The sequence below is a fragment of the Oncorhynchus nerka genome, linkage group LG10 (assembly GCF_034236695.1).
Source record: "Oncorhynchus nerka isolate Pitt River linkage group LG10, Oner_Uvic_2.0, whole genome shotgun sequence".
NCBI lineage: Eukaryota > Metazoa > Chordata > Actinopteri > Salmoniformes > Salmonidae > Oncorhynchus > Oncorhynchus nerka.
The window spans coordinates 38,858,272-38,880,526 of NC_088405.1; the positions used below are offsets into that span (position 1 = coordinate 38,858,272).

Consider the following 22,255-nt stretch of genomic DNA (forward strand, 5'->3'; position numbering starts at 1 on the left):
GGGAAGCACAGCCATGAGCTGCCCAGTGACCCAAGCCTACCAGACAAGCTAAATTACTTCTATGCTCGCTTCGAGGCAAGCAACACTGAAGCATGCGTGAGAGCTGTTCCGGACGACTGTGTGGTCACTCTCTCTCCATAGCCAATGTGAGTAAGACCTTCAACATTCACAAAGCCGCAGGGCCAGACTGATTACCAGGATGTGTACTCCGAGCATGCGCTGACCAACTGGCAAGTGTCTTCACTGACATTTTCAACCTGTCTGTACATGTACCAACATGTTTCAAGCAGACCACCATAGTGTGCCCAAGAATACTAAGGTAACTTGCATAAATTACTATCAACCCGTAGCACTCACGTCTGTAGCCATGAAGTGCTTTGAAAGGCTGGTCACGGCTCACATCAACACCATTATCCCAGAAACCCTAGACCCACTCCAATTGGCATTGCGTCCAACAGATGATGCCATCTCTATTGCATTCCACACTGCCCTTCCCCACAAAAAGGAACACCTATGTGAGAATGCTATTCATTGACCACAGCTCAGCATTCAACATCATTGTGCCCTCAAAGCTCATTACTAAGCTAAGGGCCCTGGGACTAAACACCTCCCTCTGCAACTGGATCCTGGATTTCCTGAAGGGCCAGAACCCAGATGGTAAGGGTAGGTAACAACATATCCGGCACGCTGATCCTCAACACGGGGACCCATCAGGAGTGCGTGCTCAGTCCCCTCCTGTACTCCCTGCTCACTCATGACTGCATGGACAGGCACAACTCCTACACCATCATTAAGTTTGCCAATGACACAACAGTGGTAGGCCTGATCACCGACAACGATGAGACAGCCAATAGGGACGAGGTCAGAGACCTGGCCATGTGGGGCCAGGATAACAACCTCTCCCTCAACGTGATCAAGACAAAGGAGATGATTGTGGACTACAGGAAAAGGAGGACCAAGCATGCCCCCATTCTCATCGACAGGGCTGTAGTGGGGCAGGTTGAGAACTTCAAGTTCATTGGTCTCCATTTCACCAACAAATTATCATGGTCCAAACACACCAAGACAGCTGTGAAGAGGGCACGACAAAGCCTATTCCCCCTCAGGAGACAGAAAAGATTTGGCATGGTTCCTCAGATCCTCAAAGTTATACAGCTGCACCATCATTAGCATCCTGACTAGTTGCATTACTGTCTGGAATGGCATCACTGGGGCCAAGCTTCCTGCCATCCAGGACCTCTATACCAGACGATGTCAGAGGAAGGCCCTAGAAATTGTCAAAGACTCCAGCCACCCTAGTCATAGACTGTTCTCTCTGCTACCGCACGGCAAGCGGTACCGGAGCTAATCAAATGGCTACCCAGACTATTTGCCGTTGCATTATATGCTGCTGCTACTCTCTGTTTATTATCTATGCATAGTCACTTTAACTCTACATACGTATTACATATTACCTCAATTACTTCGACTAACCTGTGTCCCCGCACATTGACTCTATACGGGTACCCCCTGTATATAGCCTCGTTACTGTTAATTTTACTGCAGTCTTTAATTTTTGTTTGTTTATCTTAACACTTTTTTTGGGATAAAACTGCATTGGTGGTTAAGGGGTTGTGAATAAGCATTTCAACGTAAGGTCCACACCTGTTACATTCGGTGCATGTGACGAATACAATTTGATTTGATTTGAATTTGGCTCAAAAAACAAGGACGCTATTAACAACTCCTATTTAACACTAATGCACAAATTCCTCTTCTCGTGAACCATACATCAGATTCAATCCAGATTTTGTACGACCCTGCCTCACACAGGAAGCGGCGCAGGTCCTAATCCAGGCACTTGTCATCTCCCGTCTGGATTACTGCAACTCGCTGTTGGCTGGGCTCCCTGCCTGTGCCATTAAACCCCTACAACTCATCCAGAACGCCGCAGCCCGTCTGGTGTTCAACCTTCCCAAGTTCTCTCACGTCACCCCGCTCCTCCGCTCTCTCCACTGGCTTCCAGTTGAAGCTCGCATCCGCTACAAGACCATGGTGCTTGCCTACGGAGCTGTGAGGGGAACGGCACCTCAGTACCTCCAGGCTCTGATCAGGCCCTACACCCAAACAAGGGCACTGCGTTCATCCACCTCTGGCCTGCTCGCCTCCCTACCACTGAGGAAGTACAGTTCCCGCTCAGCCCAGTCAAAACTGTTCGCTGCTCTGGCCCCCAATGGTGGAACAAACTCCCTCACGACGCCAGGACAGCGGAGTCAATCACCACCTTCCGGAGACACCTGAAACCCCACCTCTTTAAGGAATACCTAGGATAGGATAAAGTAATCCTTCTCACCCCCCTTAAAAGACCTAGATGCACTATTGTAAAGTGGCTGTTCCACTGGATGTCATAAGGTGAAAGCACCAATTTGTAAGTTGCTCTGGATAAGAGCGTCTGCTAAATGACTTAAATGTAAATGTAATGTAAATGTACGTAAGACTCATGATTGCACATAAGGGTAGGTGGTTCCTACATGATTGAGTGCTTGCTTTGTCATCTAACTGATCTTGTGTCCGTTTCTGTCCTCCTGTGAGCCTTGTTCATTGCTGCTCGCGGTTATATTTTCTTCAATGTTTTTTTTTGTGGTGAAAGTTGGTTATTCCTCTTTCTTCAACTATTAGAAAAACACAAGTAGTCCTCCAAGCTGAAAATAGACAAGCAGAAGGACAGATGGCTCTTCTTTCACTTTCCTTTCTTAAAAAGGGACCATCCACTGGCACAACACATGAAGGTATTTAGTGTGATAGATAGATGGGAAAAAAGTACAGGTTTCAGAATGAGCAGGTTGCGATACTACACTTAACTGAGAGGGGTACCTTTGACGTGTACAGTCACTCTTCAGGCCCAAAGTATAAGGTCTAAAATGAGTTACACTCTTGGTCAAGTCCATCCTTGTTTCTAAAACTTTTGACTTCAACTCCTAACTGGTCTTTCTGTACGGCAGATTTAAAAACAAATCCGCTCCAAAAGTACCTGTAAGAGACTATCAAGGTAAGACCTTTCTTCTAGTCTCACAATGTGGTCCTTGAAATACTGTATATAATAGTGAGATTGGCCAGCAGTATTTTCGGCTAATATGTTCAGAATATGATTCGGAAGCTATCATGCATGTCTTCCCAATATTGTAATTACCAATGACTTTGCATCATGCGGGGCCCTTTTTTGATACTTCTCTATACAGGTGATGACTTGGATGGTGAACAGTGGTCTGAAAATGAGTTTGTGAGTTCAATCCACATGCCTTACTGATTCTAAAAACCTACAATATTAAAATGCTTCTAAAATAATCTTTGTTTGACATTGTTTTCCGCAGTCATTTGACTTCTGTCAGAAGCTTTCCATCACACAAAGCTGTGGGGCTGAACGTCTTAACAATATTATGATGTTGCAGGATAGTGACACTTATGAGGAACCTCAAGGGGAGCAGGATGATAGCTATGAGCCTCCTCCCAGTCAGAGTGTCTTCACCACCACCACCTCGTCTGCCTGCTTCCCCAGGGGGGACTACGTAGGTGAGAACTCTTCCACCCTGCCACACACGTGCGTGCGCATCCATGCGGGCACGCACACACACACGCACATACTCACTCACACTCACTCGCCTTGTTGAGGCACCACTCATAGATCTTTGTGTTGATGAAAGCCACTAGTCAGTGGACTGTGACAGACACAGAGTGCCACAAAGACAGTGTGTTGTTGCGTTATGCAAATACTGACGTCCTGTTTCTGATTTTGCTTCTTTTTTTTTTTTTCAGACAGCTGCCGTGACAGGCCAACCCACCCACCCAGGAAGCCCATCTGCCTACCAAAACTCACCAGACTATCACTTCCCCCCAAACCCAACCAGCAGGACGACAATGAGGTACTGTGTAGTTATTAGGCAAAATAATAATGATTCTTATTCTTGTTGGTTTCTGTACATTTATGACAGCATATTGACAGATTATTGCCTCATATTTTTCTTGACACATTGTATGATCTGCTCTCTTCAGGAAGACTACGTCATCCCAAAAAGTGATGATGAAGACAACTATATAGACCCCACAGAGGAACCTCCTGCTAGTAAGTTATTCCAATAAATGAATCCCTTTAGTTCCAACTCCCACACATGCGGTGACCTCATCTGGTTTAAATTGTTTCTAGAGACAATATCTCTCTCATCATCACTCAATGCATAGGTTTACCTCCACTGTACTCACATCCTACCATACCTTTGTCTATACATTATGCTTTGAATCTATTCTACCGTGTCCAGAAACCTGCTCCTTTTACTCTCTATTCCGAATGTACTAGACGACCAGTTCTTATAGCCTTTAGGCATACCCTTCTCCTACTCCTCCTCTGTCCCTCTGGTGATGTAGAGGTTAATCCAGGCCCTGCAGTGCCTAGCTCCACTCCCATTGCCCAGGCGCTCTCATTTGTTGACTTCTGTAACTGTAAAAGCCTTGGTTTCATGTATGTTAACATCAGAAGCCTCCTCTCTAAGTTTGTTTTATTCACTGCTGTAGCACACTCTGTCAACCTGAATCCTGGTTTAGGAAGACCACCAAAACCCTGACATTTCCATTCCTAACTATAACATTTTCCGAAAAGATAGAACTGCCGAAGGGGACGGAGTTTCAATCTACTGCAGAGTTCTGTCTTACTATCCAGGTCTGTGCCCAAACAATTTGAGCTTTCCAGAAACAAGTCTCTCACAGTTGCCACTTGCTATAGACCACCTTCAGCCCCCTGGACACCATATGTGAATTGATTTGCCCCCATCTATCTTCAGAGCTCGTGCTGTGAGGTGACCTAAACTGGGACATGCTTAAACCTCTCTGGGATATGTGGGATGGTAGTGTCCCACTTGGCCAAAAGCCAGAGAAAATGCAGAGCGCCAAATTCAAATGAATTCTGATAAAAATCAAACTTTCATGAAATCACACATGTAAGATACCAAATTAAAGCTACACATGTAGTGAATCCAGCCAACAATGCAGATTTCAAAAAGGCTTTTCGGCGAAAGCAAACGATGCTATTATCTGAGGACAGCACCAAAGTAAACAAAAGAGAGAAAACATTTCAACCCTGCAGGTGCGACACAAAACGCAGAAATAAAAATATAAATCATGCCTTACATTTGACGAGCTTCTTCTGTTGGCACTCCAATGTGTCCCATAAACATCACAAATGGTCCTTTTGTTCGATTAATTCCGTCCATATATATCCAATATGTCAATTTATTTGGTGCGTTTGATCCAGAAAAACACCGGGGCCAACTTGCGCAACGTGACTGCAAAATATCTCAAAAGTTACCTGTAAATTTTGCCAAAACATTTCAAACTACTTTTGTAATACAACTTTTGGTATTTTTTCAAAGTAAATAATCGATAAAATTGAAGACGGGGTGATCTGTGTTCAATAAAGGAAGAAAACAAACTCAAGCATGCTTTCTGGTCATTCGCCTCTATCAAACAGTACACATGAAGTGACCCTCGTTCAAGATGGCTGTACTTCTTCATTACACAAAGGAATAACCTCAACCAATTTCTAAAGACTCGTGACATCCAGTGGAAGCGGTAGGAACTGCAAGCAAGTCCCTTAAAATCTGGATTCCCAATGAAAACTCATTGAAAAGAGGGTGACCTCAAAAAAAAAATCTGAATGGTTTGCCCTCGGGGTCTCGCCTGTTACTCACAGACATGATTCAAACAGTTTTAGAAACTTCTGAGTGTTTTCTATCCAAATCTACTAATAATATGCGTATCTTATCTTCTGGGGATGAGTAGCAGGCAGTTGAATTTGGGCATGCTTTTCATCCAAAATTCCAAATGCTGCCCCCTATCCTAGAGAAGTTTTTAACACCCTGGCCATCAATCTCACACAAATGATCAATGAACCTACCAGGTACAACCCCAAATCCATAAACACGGGCACCCTCATAGATATCATCCTATCCAACCTGCCCTCTACATACACCTCTGCTGTCTTCAACCAGGATCTCAGCGATCTCTGCTTTATTGCCTGGTTCCATAATGGGTCTGCGGTGAAACGACCACCTCTCATCACTGTCAAACGCTCACTAAAACATTTCAATGAGCAGGCCTTTCTAATCGACCTGGCCAGGGTATCCTGGAAGGATATTGACCTCATTCCGTCAGTAGAGGATGCCTGGTTATTCTTTTAACAGTGCTTTCCTCACCATCTTAAATAAGCATGCCCCATAAAAAAAAAATTAGAAACAGGAACAGATATAGCCCATGGTTCACTCCAAACCTGACTGCCCTTGACCAGCACAAAAACATCCTGTGGTGTACTGTATTAGCATCAAATATCCCCCGCGATATGTAACTTTTCAGGGAAGTTAGGAACCAATCTACACAGGCTGTTAGGAAAGCAAAGGCTAGCTTTTTCAAACAGAAATTTGCATACTGTAACACAAACTCCAAAACGTTCTGGGACACTGTAAAGTCCATGGAGAATAAGAGCACCTCCCCCAGCTGCCCACTGCACTGAGGCTAGGAAACACTGTCACCACCGATAAATCCACAATAATTGAGAATTTCAATAAGCATTTTTCTACGGCTGGCCATGCTTTCCACCTGGCTACCCCTACCCCGGTCAACAGCCCTGCAACCTCACTTTGCTCAAGCCTCCCTCATTTCTCTTTCACCCAAATCCAGATAGCTGATGTTCTGATAGAGCTGCAAAATCTGGACCACTACAAATCAGCTGGGCTAGACAATCTGGACCCTCTCTTTCTATAATGATCTGCCAAAATTGTTGCAACTCCTATTACTAGCTTGTTCAACCTCTCTTTCGTATCGTCTGTGATCCCCAAAGATTGTAAAGCTGCCGCGGTCATCCCCCTCTTCAAAGGGGGAGACACTCTAGACCCAAACTGCTACAGGCCTATATCTATCCTACCCTGTCTTTCTAAGGTCTTTGAAAGTCAAATTAACAAACAGATCACCGACCTTTTCGAATCCCACCGTACCTTCTCCGCTATGCAATCTGGTTTCCGAGCTGGTCATGGGTGCAGTTCAGCCACGCTCAAGGTCCTAAACAATATCATAACCACCATCGATAAGAGACAATACTGTGCAGCTGTATTCATCGACCTGCCCAAGGCTTTCGACTCCGCCAATCACCCAGTTCTTATCGGCAGACTCAATAGCCTTCGTTTCTCAAATGACTGCCTCGCCTGGTTCACCAACTACTTCTCAGATAGAGTTCAGTGTGTCAAATCGGAGGGTCTGTTGTCCGGACCTCTGGAAGTCTCTATGGGGGTGCCACAGGGTTCAATTCTCGGGCCGACACTCTTCTCTGTATACATCAATGATGTCGCTCTTGCTGCTGGTGATTCTCTGATCCACCTCTGGACAGTTCTGACTTCGAATATGTGGACAACTACAAATACCTATGAGTCTGGTTAGACTGTAAACTCTCCTTCCAGACTCGCAACAAAGCATCCTTTACTCATGCTGCCAAACATACCGTTGTAAAAATGAATATCCTACCGATCCTTGACTTCGGCGATGTCATTTACAAAATAGCCTCCAACACTCTATTCAGCCAATTGGATGCAGTCTATCACAGTGCCATCCGTTTTGTCACCAAAGCCCCATACTACCCACCACTGCAACCTGTACGCTCTCGTTGGCTGGCCCTCACTTCATATTCGCCACCAAACCCACTGGCTCCAGGTCATCTATAAGTCTTTGCTAGGTAATGCCCCGCCTTATCTCAGCTCATTGGTCACCATAGCACCACCCACCCGTAGCACGAGCTCCAGCAGGTATATTTCACTGGTCACCCCCAAAGCCAATTCCTACTTTGGCAGCCTTTCCTTCCAGTTCCCTGCTGCCAATGATTGGAACGAACTGCAAAAATTACTGAAGCTGGACACTCACATCTCCCTCATTAACTTTAAGCATCAGATGTCAGAGTAGCTTACAGATCACTGCACCTGTACATAGCTTATCTGTAAATAGGCCATCCAACTACCTCATCCCCATACTGTTATTTATTTTATCTATTTTGCTCCTTTGCACCCCAGTATCTCTACTTGCACATTCATCTTCTGCACATCTATCACTCCAGTGTTTAATTGACATATTGTAATTATTTCACCACTATGGCCCATTTATTGACTTACCTCCCTTATCTTACCTCATTTGCACACACTGTATATAGAAAAGTTCTATTGTATTATCGACTGTATGTTTGTTTATTCCATGTGTAACTCTGTGTTGTTGTTTGTGACGCACTGCTTTGCTTTATTCTTGGCCAGGTCACAGTTGTAAATGAGAGCTTGTTCTCAACTAGCCTACCTGGTTAAATATAGGTGAAATAAAATAAAATTAAAATCTGGCACTGGAAATAAGACCAAGTGCACTATGTGCGTCAATTAAATTGTCTTACAGGTGTCATGAAACCCACTGCACATGTTCATCTGTTGCCAATCACTGTCAGACAAACCTTACCAAGACACCCCAATGTCAACATACAATACAAATGTAAACTTCCTTCAGACCGTCCAATGCACGGAAGAGGCAAACCAGTAGAGAGCAGTCCTTCGATGTCTAAGACTGTGCCAGAGCGCTCAAATAGCCCAGGTATGTAACTGCATCTCAGCAGGAGCACTGGATATACAGTTGCATGAAAAAGTATGGGATCCTTTGGAATTACCTGGATTTCTGATCTTCATCTAAGTCACTTTATTGAAAACACTGTGTAACCATTCGCAGTGCAGGGTGGCAAATGTATGTGAACCCTTGGATTTAATAACTGGTTGACCCTCCTTTTTGCAGTAATAACCTCAACCAAACATTTTCTGTAGTTGTGGATCAGACCTGCAATATGGTCAGGAGGAATTTTGGATCATTCCTCTTTACAAAACTGTATCAGTTCAGCAATATTCTTGGGATGTCTGGTGTGAACCACTCTTTTGATGTCATGCCTCAGAATCTCAATCGGGTTGAGGTCAGGACTCTGACTGGGCCACTCCAGAATGAGTATTTTCTTCTGTTGAAGCCATTCTGTTGTTTATCTACTTCTGTGTTTTTTGTTGTTATCCTGTTGCATCACCCAATTTTTGTTGAGCTTTGGTGGACAGATAACCTTAGCCTTGCAAAATGTCTAGATAAGGCCTCCTGAGTGGCGCAGTGGTCTAAGGCACTGCATTGCAGTGCAAGCTGTGCCACTAGATATTCTGGGTTCATGTCCAGGGTCTGTCGCAGTCGGCAGTGACAGGGAGACCCATGGGACACCACACAATTGGCCCCGCGTCATCCGGGTTAGGGGAGGGTTTGGCCGACAGGGATGTCCTTGTCCTATCGTGCACTAGTGACTCTTGTGGCGGGTCGGGTGCAGTGCACGTTTCCTCCAACACATTGGTGCAGCTGGCTTCCAGGTTAAGTGGGCATTGTCACGAAGCAGTGCGGCTTGATTGGGTTGTGTTTCGGGGGATGCACGGCTCTTGAGCCTCACCTTTCCCGAGTCCATACGGGAGTTGCAGTGATGAGACAAGACTGTAACTACCAATTGGAGAGAAAAAGGGGTTAATGATAATAATGTCTTGATAAACTTGGGTATTTATTTTTCCGTCGACAATAGCAAGCTGTCCCTGAGGCAGCAAAGCAGCCCCAAACCATGATGCTCCCTTGACCATACTATACAGTGGGGATGAGGTTTTGATGTTGGTGTGCTGTGCCTTTTTTCTCCACACACAGTGTTATGTGTTCCTTCCAAACAATTCAACTTAGTTTAATCTATCCAAATAATGTTTTTGACAGTAGCGCTGTGCAACATCCAGGTGCTCTTTTGCGAACCTCAGACGTGCAGCAAAGTTGTTTTTTTTTAACACCATTCTTGTTTAGTGTTTTACATATCGTAGACTCGTCAACAGAGATGTTAGCATGTCCCAAAGATTTCTGTAAGTCTTTCGCTGACATTCTAGGACTCTTCTTAACCTCATTGAGCATTCTGCACTGTGTACTTGTAATCATCTTTGCAGGACAGCCACTCCTAGGGAGAGTAGCAACAATGCTGAACTTTCTCCATTTATAGACAATTTGTCTTACCATGGACTGATGAACATCAAGGCTTTTAGAGATACTTTTGTAACTATTTCCTGCATTATGCAAGTCAACAATTCTTAATCTTAGATCTTTTGAGATCTCTTTTCTTCAAGGCAAGGCATGCTCTAACCAACATCTCCAATCTCGTCTCATTGATTGGACTCAAGGTTAGCTGACTCCTGACTCCAGTTAGCTTTTGGAGAAGACATTAGCCAAGGGGTTCACATACTTTTTCCAACCTACACTGTGAAAGTTTAAATGATGTATTCAATATAGACAAGAAAAATACAATAATTGGGGTGTTATTAGTTTATGCACACTGTGTTTGTCTATTGTGGTGACTTAGACGAAGATCAGATCAAATTTATGTCAAATTTGTGCAGAAATCCGGGTAATTCCAAAGGGTTCACATACTTTTTCTTGTCATTGTTTTGGGGGGTTTAAGAAATGTATTGTGCTTAATGTGAACGACTGGGTTAGAACCCGGCTCTCCTGTAATTCCTAACTTTGAGGCTTAGTCTTTTTTTTTTTTTTTTTTTTAGATGTGTATGAAGTTCCTGACATTGAGGTGGGTTTGATAACCAATACGTTACAATTAATAGTATAGTTAATGACTATGCAATGACTGTAGGATAATGCGTGATGTGTCCCATTCTCTCTTTTATCTTAAGGAAAACTCTCCTCCCCCAGTGAGCAGGTCAGTTCTGGTTCAAGGATCGTAGCACTTTTCAGACAGGGATCAACATTTCCTCTAAGGGAAATATGTAAAGATACACTGAGTATGTCAAACATTAGGAACACCTTCCTAATATTGAGTTGCACTCCCCTTTTGCCCTCATAACAGCCTCAATTTGACAGGGTATGGACACGACAAGGTGCGAAAGCGTTCCACAGGAATGCTGGCCCATGTTGACTCCAATGCTTCCCACGGTTGTGCCATGATGTCTGGATGTCCTTTGAGTGGTGGACCATTCTTGATACACAGGGGAATTGTTGAGCGTGACAAACCCAGCAGCATTGCAGTTCTTGACAAACCGGATCTCCTCCCCTTCATCTACACTGATTTAAGTGGATTTAGCAAGTGACATCGATAAGGGATCATAGCTTTCAGCTGGATTCACCTGATCCGTCTATGTCATGGAAAGAGCAGTGTTCTTAATGTTTTGTAAACTCAGTGTATATTCATTGCTTAAAATGATGGATGAGATACCAAAATGACTATTTATTTCTAACATATTTCTTTTCACAGACCTTCCACACTCAAAGTCCCTGCACAGGGTTTTCCCCCTAGAGCCAGCCCAAGGTGCTAATAACGACTACAACTTATTCAAGAGACCAGGGAAATTATTTTACACATGATAACCATTTCAAGATAAACTATTCGCTAAACACAAGGTTGTTTCCTTCAGTGTCATTGTCACACTTACATGAATCATTTACATTTGATCTTCTCTCTGTAGAATGCACCTAAAGACATGTCCACCTAACCCAGTAAGTGTTACTGTACCAAAGAGAATCTAGGCTTTGTACCTGACCACAAATAGTTTATTTGACGAGATAATAATAGAAAAGTAAAGAAAAACATTGAATATTTTCAACACGGGAATCATTTACGTTTATATGTATTGTCATCCAGGTCCAGGAGCCCATAGATGATGAATATGAAGTGTGCGATCCAGATGAAAGTATGTAATTCATCCATAATACTAACATAAGCCCAAATGACTAAACGTTCGAACCATAATATGCCACTAACAAGTTCCAAAAGACTTCAAGCAACTATTGACAAAGAACATTTTTCCAGATCCTGTAAATATTTGAAGTACTGTATGGGTAGTTACTTCACTTGGCTTATAATGCCATCTAGTGGATTGCCAACGTTTTGTATTTAACGCAAAACGGAACCATCTCATTCCCAATTGCCAACACTACTCTGCTGTTTCCATGATTATTTATATATTTATTCATCTTTCATTTAACCTGATAATTCACCTTGAAATGTACATCTCTTTTTTTTCAAGTGAGCCCTGAAAGCAGCATACATATAGTTACACGTACATGAGACACAACACAACATGCAGTACAGAACAATGAATAGAAGTTAAAAGAGTGTCTGTTTTATACATCTTAAAAGAGCATTGTGTTACTTAAGAGAACTCCCAAGTGTAAGATACTATGAGTACTGTGTATGTGTGGACGTTTTGTATGTCATCTCTGTTCTTCCAGGTGGCAGTACAAAGTCTGCTGAGAAGGCCCTGCCTGTGCTTCCCAAACCAATGCCCAGAGAGACGTACGTGTCGTGTAAAATCATGTATCATTTATTTTCGGTTCATTTCTGGCCGCTCGTTCAATTAAGAGTGCCGGAAAGGTTTGGTTCCAGGTATTACTTAACTCACATAAACCTCTCTATTTTTAGGAAGCCATTGAAGCCACCTTTAAGGCCGGTAGGACACCTGTAAAATATATTTTGTAGGAGAAAAAACTAGTGGAATTCAAAATGTTATGGGAAATGATGTAGGATGATCATGTCTGTATTTTTTCAGAGGCAAGATATTGCATCCAGGGAAAATGAAGGTAACTACTCCTAAAATATTAGAGTGCTCAATTGGATCAAAGCTTCATTTGTTTTCATCGGATGTTCAAAGATGTAATGCATTTACCAAAATCCATTTCACGTTGTAAAGTTGTAAATTTTTTATGCAGTCTTCCACTTGCATAATAGTAGGCTACTGTAACACACACTCTTGCTATGTCTGCTTTTCGACAGGCCCAGCACTGGCCATGAGGCACAGTACCCAGAAACCCACGACCACACCCCAGCCCTCTGAATACAAACGTGCCAGGTAAGAAACACCATGACCTCATAAGAAGTCACTATTTTGCACGCACATATCACTTTTCCAGCCTAGTCTCAGATCTGTTTGCAAGACAGCACAAACACAGACAAGGCCAATATCAATTATTTTGGAATGAAGGAATGCTGTTTGTAACCACAGCACCGTATGTTTACTCAAACCACAGTGCCCTGGCAAATTACAGTATATTCTTGTTTTCTCTACTGCAGGATTCCTCTGCCACAGATGTTTACCTCTCCTAGTAAGTACAGGTCTGAGAGACGTGTGTCCATCACCCGCGGGAAGTAGGGGTGCTAAAGGGTGCTGCAGCACCAGAACAGAGTGGCACGTTTTGCTCTTCATTGTAATCTGAGTGCTAATATAAATACTATGCATGCCAGTCTCACTTGGCTAAGAGTTGAGGAGGGACTGACTGCATCACTTCATCTTTTTGTAAGAAACATTAATGTGTTGAAAATCCCAAATTGTTTGCATAGTCAACTGACACATTGCTCTGACACACACACTTATCCCACCAGACATTCCAACAGGGGTCTTTTCAGTCACCAAATCCAGAACAAATTCAAGAAAGCGTACAGTATTATATAGAGCCATAATTGCAGAGAACCTCCTTCCATCTCATATTGCTCAAATAAACAGCAAACCTGGTTTCAAAAAACAATTTGCAGGTATTGACCTACATAGTTTGTGTGTATGCATTGATATGTAGGCTACGTGTGCCTTTTCATTTTTTTTTAATCTAGTTCTGTCATTGAGCTGTTCTTGTCTATTGATGTTCTGTATTATGTCATTCTGTGTTATGTGTCATGTTTCGTGTGGACCCCAGGAAGAGTAGCTGCTGCTTTTGCAACATCTAATGGGGATCCTAATAAAATACCAAATACCAAAGATGACCATAACTTTGACACTGAAAGTGAAACAACCAGTGGAGGCTGCTGAGAGGAGGAAGGCTGGAATGCAGTCAATGGAATGGTATCAAACATATGGTTTCCATGTGGTTAACACCGCTCCATTGACTCCAGCCGTTACTATGAGCCGTCCTCCTCTCAGCAGCCACCACTGGAAACAACATAGCAAACAATGTATGTATTATGTAAATGGCTCTGCTATGTCCACACAACATTCAATGATTATTGAACTTTTTGAATTTTTACCTTCACTGTTCTCTAATTCTCAGAACCTGACAGAGGAACCGTACCCACAGCTGAAAAAAAGTTGACGGATGCTGAAGAGGTGATAAAGACCTGACCTGAATTTCACCATTTTATATACTATATAACATACAATGATATAGCTCAAAATACTGGTACACGATGCATGGATGGATACACTATTAAGTTTGTGGAGACTGTAAAGGCTGTATTTTCAGAGCCACATGGACTTGACTTTAAACCCACTCTCTTGTTGCTGTATTTTTGTTGTTGTTGTTAGGGGGCAGATGTCTTGAAGAAACCCTGGTATGCCAGCACCTGTGACCGTAAGACAGCTGAGGATGCTTTGGTTCGCTCAAATAAGGCGAGTCACACGCGCAAGATTACGGACAAATGAACATACTCTTATTATTGCATAGTCTTAAGACAGTGGTTCCCAAACTGTGGGACGGGTCGGCAGGGGTGGCACAGGGCCCCACCCCCTTTTTGGAACTCGGTCCGGCTTTCGACTTACTCTTGAAAGTTGTAATAGTAGAATGCACAAGATGCACTTTCGAAACTGGGTAGTCTTCCTCTTGACATGTCAGTCAATGCATACCTTAGAGAGCTGTTTATAACTTGTCAGAAATGTCCAGATCAATGAGCCCATGTCACTTAACGTTTTTAGCTATGTTTTTTAGCCTTTAGATTTAGTGTGTTTTGAGTTACTCAAATATCAAAATAAAATATAACGTTATTGGTCGCATACACATATGTAACGGCGTTCTTCGTTTGTGGAAAGAGAGTCGGACCGAAATGCAGCGTGTAGGTTACTCATGTGCTTTAATAAAGGAAATAGCGATACATGAAATAACTGGGAGAATACAAAACAACAAACGGAACGTGAAACTATACAGCCTATCTGGTGAATACACAAAGACAGGTACAATCACCCACGAAATACAACGTGAACACAGGCTACCTAAATACGGTTCCCAATCCGAGACAACGAGAAGCACCTGACTCTAATTGAGAACCGCCTCAGGCAGCCAAGCCTAACTAGACACACCCCTAATCAACACAATCCCAATTACTACAAACCCCAATACGAAACACAACATATAAACCCATGTCACATCCTGGCTTACCCAAACATATACCAAAAACACAAAATATAATGACCAAGGCGTGACAACATATTTAGCAGATGTTATTGCGGGTGTAGCAAAACGCTTGTGTTCCCAGCTCCAACAGTGCAGTAATATATCTAACAATACACACAAATCTAAAAAGTAAAATAACGGAATTAAGAAATGTAGAACTAGTAGGACGAGTCCAGAGTATATATGTGCATTCGGAAAGTATTCAGACCCCTTGACTTACGTTACATCCTTATTCTAAAATTGATTTTTTTTAAAAATGTAACATCCTCATCAATTTACACACAATACCCCATAATGACAAATCAAAAATAATTTTTTAGAATTTTTGCAGATTTATGAAAAATAAAACTATAATAAAAAATAAAAAATATCACATTTACATAAGTATTCAGATCCTTTACTCAGTACTTTGTTGAAGCACCTTTGGCAGTGATTACAGCCTTGAGTCTTGGGTATGACCCTACAAGTTTGGCACACCTGTATTTGGACAGTTTCCCCACAGCATGATGCTGCCACCCCCATTCCTCACTGTAGGGATGGTGCCAGGTTTCCTCCAGCCGTGACGCTTGGCATTCAGGCCAAAGAGTTCAATCTTGGTTTCATCAAATTCCAAGCGGGCCGTCTTATGCCTTTTACTGAAGTGGCTTCTGTCTGGCCACTCTACCATAACGTAACATAATGTGGAGAAAGTCAAGGTGTCTGAATGCACTGAAGGTACCACGTTCATCTGTATAAACAATAATACGCAAGTATAAACACCATGGGACCACGCAGCAGTCATACCGCTCAGGAAGGAGACGCGTTTTGTCTCCTAAAACGAGTCCTATATCGACATAACCTGAAAGGCCTCTCAGCAAGGAAGAAGCAATTGCTCCTAATCCGCCATAAAAAAAAAGCCAGACTACGGTTTGCAAATGCACATGGGGACAAAAATCGTACTTTTTGGGAGAAATGTCCTCTGGTCTGATGAAACAAAAATAGAACTGTTTGGCCATAATGACCATCTTTATGTTTGGAGGAAAAAGGGGGATGCTTGCAAGCCGAAGAACACCATCCCAACTGTGAAGCACGGGAGGGAAGGGTACTGGGCGGAGGCCGGCTAGTGGTAACTATTTAACAGTCTGACTGCCTTGAGATTGAAGATGTTTTTCAGTCTCTTGTCCCAGCTTTAATGCACCTGTACTGACCTCGCCTTCTGGATGGTAGTGGGGTGAACAGGCTGTGGGTTGGGTGGCTGAGGTCCTTGATGATCTTCTTGGCCTTCCTTCCTGTGACACCCCTTCCTGTGACACATTGTCCTGGAGGGCAGACAGTGTGCCCCCGGTGATGCATTGGGCAAACCACACCACCCTCTGGAGAGCCCTGCGGTTGCGGACGGTGCAGTTGCTGTACCAGGCGGTGATTCAGCCCCGACAGGATGCTCTCAATGGTGCATCTGTAAAGGTTTGTGAGGGTCTTAGGGGCTGAATTTCTCCAGCCTCCTGAGGTTGAAGAGGCACTGTTGTTCCTTCTTCACCACACTGTCTGTGTGGGTAGACCATTTCAGATTGTCAGTGGAAAAAAAAGGGTTCCAAAAGGTTTCTACGGCTGTTCCCATAGGAGAACCCTTTTTGGTTCCAGGTAAAAACCCTTTTGTGGATAGGGTTCTATATGGAACCCAAAACAGTTGAACAAACAAGGATTCTTCAAAGGGTTCTCCTATGGGGACAGCTGAAGAACCATTTTAAGATCTAGATAGCACCTTTTTTTCAAAGTGTACACCGAAGAACTTGACGCTTTTCACCTTTTCCACTGCGGCCCCATCGATGTAGATTAATAAACATGGCAAAATGTATAGAATTGCAACAAAATTTGTTTTAAAGCGGCTAAATGTTCTCTGCACCCCTTGACAAAATGTGTACAATTGCAGGAAATAAGCCTTAAACCAGCAAAATGTTCTCTCCGCCAACAAGAAGTGCATGAACAGTTTGTGTCATGTACCGTGCTTGTGCCCATTGAAATAGACATGGTACGCATGCACGCGCAGGGTGGGCATGAATGAAAATGTTTGGGAACCCCTGTCTTAATATACTCATATATTCATATATTAATATACTCATATATTCATAAACTAAAATAATGGGGATTTGATTCAAAAGAGACCGATGCTCCAGCTGACTGTATTGTGTGTCTTCTCTGTGTCAGGATGGGGCATTTCTAATAAGGAAGAGCTCTGGTCAAGACAGACAGCAGCCATACACTTTAGTGGTGTATTATAACAGTAGAGTCTACAACATCCCAGTACGCTACATCCAAGCATCGCAGCAGTACACTCTTGGAAGGGAGAAGAAAGGAGAGGAGGTAGACGGAGTCTCATCTTGCTCTATAACAATATTCTGATACAAATGTCATTTTGATGGTCTGATTGCTAACCTATAGGCCTGACACCTCTTAATGTATTCCCTCAGCGTTTCACCAGTGTTTCCCACATCATTGAGAACCATCAGAGGAACCCCCTGGTACTGATTGACAGCCAGAGGAACACCAAGGACTTCACCAAACTGTGCTATGCTGTGAAGCCATAGGCCTCACTAGACCCTCACTAGTACTATGGACCATCCCAAATCAGTGTGTCTAGTGTTAGACCTGTGTGCAAATCAACAGGCAATTTGATGCTGCACTCAAGTCTGATCTTACAGAGCATCTGTTCAGGGTTTGTGAACAACAGTTTAGTCACATTCACCAGCCATGGCTATCCAAGCAATACCAGCATGAAATGTACATAATGTACTGTGTTAGCTCAGTCAAATTGTTCATGTGTGGGAATATTCAAACTTGAGTTGAACATTTTGCATTCTATGGGGTCTTTTCCAACAAGCATTATCCCATAGACAGTGCCATTATGTATTCTTAAAGAATAACAGATTATAGAAATGTTATGAATAGAATGTAACGTAGTATACATACACTGAACAAAAATATAAAGGCAACATGCAACAATTTTTAAATGTTACACAGTTACAGTTCATATAAGGAAATCTGTCAATTGAAATAAATGTATTAGGCAGTAACTTGTGGATTTCACATGACTGGGAATAAAGATATGCATCTGTTGGTCACGGATACCTTAAAAGGCAGGGATGTGGATCAGAAAACCATCAGTATCTGGTGTGACCATCATTTGCCTCATGCAGTGTGACACATGCCTTTCACATGGAATTGATCAGGCTGCTGATTGTGGCCTGTGGAACGTTGTCCCACTCGTCTTCAATGGCTGTGCGAAGTTGCTGGATATTGTCGGGAACTGGAACACACTGTCATACACGTCGATCCAGAGAATCCCAAACATGCTCAATGGGTGACATGTCTGGTAAGTATGCACACCATGGAAGAACTGGGACATTTCCAGCTTCCAGGAATTGTGTACAGATCCTTGCGACGTGGGGTTGTGCATTATCATGCTGAAAAATGAAGTGATGGCGGCGGATGAATGGCATGACAGGATTTAGTCACGGTATCTCTGTGCACTCAAATTGCTATCGATGAAAAGCAAACGTGTTCCTTGTCCATAGCTTATGCCTGCCCGTACCATAACCCCACCGCCACCACGGGGCACTCTGTTCACAACGTTGACATCAGCAAACCTCTCGCACACACAACCACCATACATGCCGTCTGCCATCTGCCCATTACAGTTAAAACTGGGATTCATCTGTGAAGAACACAGTTTGCCAGTGGCCATCGAAGGTAAGCCTTTGCCCATTGAAGTCGGTTACGGCGCCGAACTGCAATCAGGACAAGACCCTGGTGAGGACGACAAGCACGTAGATGAGCTTCCCTGAGACTGTTTCTGACAGTTTTGGCAGAAATACTTTGGTTGTGCAAACACAAAGTTTTGTCAGCTGCCCGGGTGGCTGGTTTCAGACGATCCTGCAGGTGAAGAAGCCAGTTGTGGAGGTCCCAACGTCTAAAAGGACGTTGGAGGCGGTTGATGGTAGAGAAATTAACATTAAATTGTCTGGCAACAGCTTTGGTGGACATTCCTGTGTTGTGTAACAAAACTGCACATTTTAGTGTGGCATTTTATTGACCCCCAGCACAAGGTGCACCTGTGTAATGATAATTCTGTTTAATCAGCTTCTTGATATGCCACACCTGTCAGGTGGATGGATTATCTTGGCAAAGGAGAAATGTTCAGTAACAGGGATGTATACAAATTCTGCCCAAAATTTGAAAGAAATAACATTTTGAGTGTATGGAACATTTCTGGGATCTTTTATTTCAGCTCATGAAACTTGGAACCAACACTTTACATATTACATTTAAATTTTTGTTCAGTGTAGTAGTATATATACACTAAGTATGAATGGTATATGAGGATAGAAAGCCTTACTAAAAACAGATCAACATTGTGATTTACATAAATTCAATGAAAACCAACTCTAACAAACTGACTCTACTACACTGACTCTACTAAAAAATTAGGAACACCTACTTATTCCATGATATAGACTGACCAGGTGAATCCAGGTGAAAGCTATGATCCCTTATTTATGTCACCTGTTAAATCCACGTCAATCAGTGTAGATAAAGGGAAGGAGGTTAAATAAGCATTTTTAAGCCTTGAAACAATTGAGACATTGATTGTGTATGTGTGCCATTCAGAGGGTGAATGGGAAAGACAAAAGATTTCAGTGCCTTTGAACGGGTTAGGGTAGTAGGTGCCAGGCGCACAAGTTTGAATATGTGAAGAACTGCAACGCTGCTGGGTTTTTCACGTTCAACAGTTTCCCGTGTGTATCAGGAATGGTCCACCACCCAAAGGAAATCCAGCCAATTTGACACAACTATGGGAACCATTGGACTCAAGCTTGTAGAGTCCATGCCTAATGTTTTGTACACAGTGTATTAAAAGTATTGCACTTTTCATGTAGTCTCATTTTGGCCAGCTAATAGCTTAATTACCAATCAAGCAACATTATGGAATAAACGCCTTAATCCTGTTGCTACAGGATTATTTTGTGGTGAAAATACAGGTAAAATGACAGTTTCTCAATTGTTTGAGCACATTTGTTCAAACATAATTCACTTTTTCAAAACAATTAACACGCAGGCCCAAACTGAAACCCTTTGGCGAAAATGACACATTTAATTTGCTAAATGCATTAAAACTCTAAAAACATTAAATACATAACACAAAATAAACTACCTACAGTTGAAGTCGGAAGTTTACGTACACTTAGGTTGGAGTCATTGAAACTCGTTTTTCAACCACTCCACAAATTTCTTGTTAACAAACTATAGTTTTGGCAAGTCGGTTAGGACACCTACTTTGTGCATGACACAAGTAATTCGTCCAACAATTGTTTGGACAGATTATTTCACTAATAACTCACTGTATCACAATTCCAGTGGGTCAGAAGTTTCCAAGTTGACTGTGCCTTTAAGTAGCTTGGAACATCCAGAAAATTATGTCATGTTTTAGAAGCTTTTGATAGGCTAACTGACATAATTTGAGTCAACTGGAGGTGTACCTGTGGATGTATTTCAAGGTCTACCTTCAAACTCATTGCCTCTTTGCTTGACATCATGGAAAAATCTATAGTAATCAGCCAAGACCTTCATCCTTAGGAGCAATATCCAAACGCCTGAAGGTACCATGTTCATCTGTACAAACAATAGTATGCAAGTATAAACACCATGGGACCACGCAGCCGTCATACCGCTCAGGAAGGAGACGCGTTCTGTCTCCTAGAGATAAACGTACTTTGCTGCGAAAAGTGCAAATCAATCCCAGAACAACAGCAAAGGACCTTGTAAAGATGCTGGAGGAAACAGGTACAAAAGTATCTATATCCACAGTAAAACAAGTCCTATATCGACATAATCTGAAAGGCCGCTCAGCAAGGAAGAAGCCACTGCTCCAAAACCGCCATAAAAAGCCAGACTACTGTTTGCAACTGCACATGGGGACAAAGATCGTACTTTTTGGAGAAATGTCCTCTGGTCTGATGAAACAAAAAAAGAACTGTTTGGCCATAATGAGCATCGTTAACGTTTGGAGGAAAAAGGAGGATGCTTGCAAGCTGAAGAACACCATCCCAAGCATGAAGCATGGCTGTGGCAGCATCATGTTATGGGGGTGCTTTGTTGCAGGAGGGACTGGTGCACTTCACAAAATAGATGGCATCATGAGGAGGAAAATGATGTGGATATATTGAAGTAACATCTCAAAACATCAGTCAAGGAAGTTAAAGCTTGATCGCAAATGGGTCTTCCAAATGGACAATGACCACAAACACACTTCCAAAGTTGTGGCAAAATGGCTTAAGGACAACAAAGTCAAGGTATTGGAGTGGCTGTCACAAAGCCCTGACCTCATTCCTATAGAAAATTGTGGGCAGAACTGAAAAGCGTGTGCGAGCAAGGTCTACAAACCTGACTCAGTAACACCAGCTCTGTCAGGAGGAATGGGCCTAAATTCACCCAACTTATTGTGGGAAGCTTGTGGAAGGCTACCCAAAACGTTTGACCCAAGTTAAACAATTTAAAGGCAATGCTACCAAATACTAATTGAGTGTATGTTAACTTCTGACCCACTGGGAATGTGATGAAAGACAAAAAAGCTTAAATAAATCATTCTCTCTACTATTATTCTGACATTTCACATTCTTAAAATAAAGTGGTGATCCTAACTGACCTAAGACAGGGATTTTTTACTAGGATTAAATGTCAGGAATTGTGAAAAACTGAGTTTAAATGTATTTGGCTAAGGTGTATATAAACTTCCGACTTCAACTGTACATCAAAACATACAACTTGTCATCGAATGAAAAGTTATATGAATCAATCGTTGCACAACGTTCCAATAAATTCTTTCAAATAGGTGAACACTTTTAGTCATGAATAAGGACTGATTGCTGATTGAACAATTAAGCAAATAAGTTTTGCACACAGGTTCACATTCATGTGAGTAATTTGTATCAGCTGTGACCAAATGTTTAATTTTGTTTGTCATAATTAACTC

At 42.6% G+C, this 22,255-nt stretch overlaps 1 protein-coding gene across 4 annotated transcripts in view; it reads left to right on the forward strand.

Annotated features, from left to right (window-relative positions):
* blnk (B cell linker) overlaps positions 1-18,386 on the forward strand; it is a 32,777-nt gene extending 14,391 nt beyond the window's left edge. For all 4 annotated transcript variants that reach the window (XM_029669768.2, XM_029669769.2, XM_029669771.2 and 1 more), the window contains 20 exons: positions 2,982-3,028; positions 3,219-3,259; positions 3,429-3,549; positions 3,793-3,899; positions 4,030-4,099; positions 8,554-8,637; positions 10,644-10,669; positions 10,773-10,798; positions 11,351-11,404; positions 11,562-11,592; positions 11,738-11,786; positions 12,328-12,391; positions 12,518-12,545; positions 12,645-12,675; positions 12,869-12,944; positions 13,166-13,197; positions 14,134-14,189; positions 14,388-14,471; positions 17,434-17,589; positions 17,697-18,386. In XM_029669768.2, the coding sequence (XP_029525628.1) occupies positions 2,982-3,028; positions 3,219-3,259; positions 3,429-3,549; positions 3,793-3,899; positions 4,030-4,099; positions 8,554-8,637; positions 10,644-10,669; positions 10,773-10,798; positions 11,351-11,404; positions 11,562-11,592; positions 11,738-11,786; positions 12,328-12,391; positions 12,518-12,545; positions 12,645-12,675; positions 12,869-12,944; positions 13,166-13,197; positions 14,134-14,189; positions 14,388-14,471; positions 17,434-17,589; positions 17,697-17,813 (1,300 nt within the window). In that variant the 3' untranslated portion in view covers positions 17,814-18,386. The remainder of the gene's footprint in view (positions 1-2,981; positions 3,029-3,218; positions 3,260-3,428; positions 3,550-3,792; positions 3,900-4,029; positions 4,100-8,553; positions 8,638-10,643; positions 10,670-10,772; positions 10,799-11,350; positions 11,405-11,561; positions 11,593-11,737; positions 11,787-12,327; positions 12,392-12,517; positions 12,546-12,644; positions 12,676-12,868; positions 12,945-13,165; positions 13,198-14,133; positions 14,190-14,387; positions 14,472-17,433; positions 17,590-17,696) is intronic.
* The last annotated feature ends 3,869 nt before the right edge of the window (positions 18,387-22,255 follow it).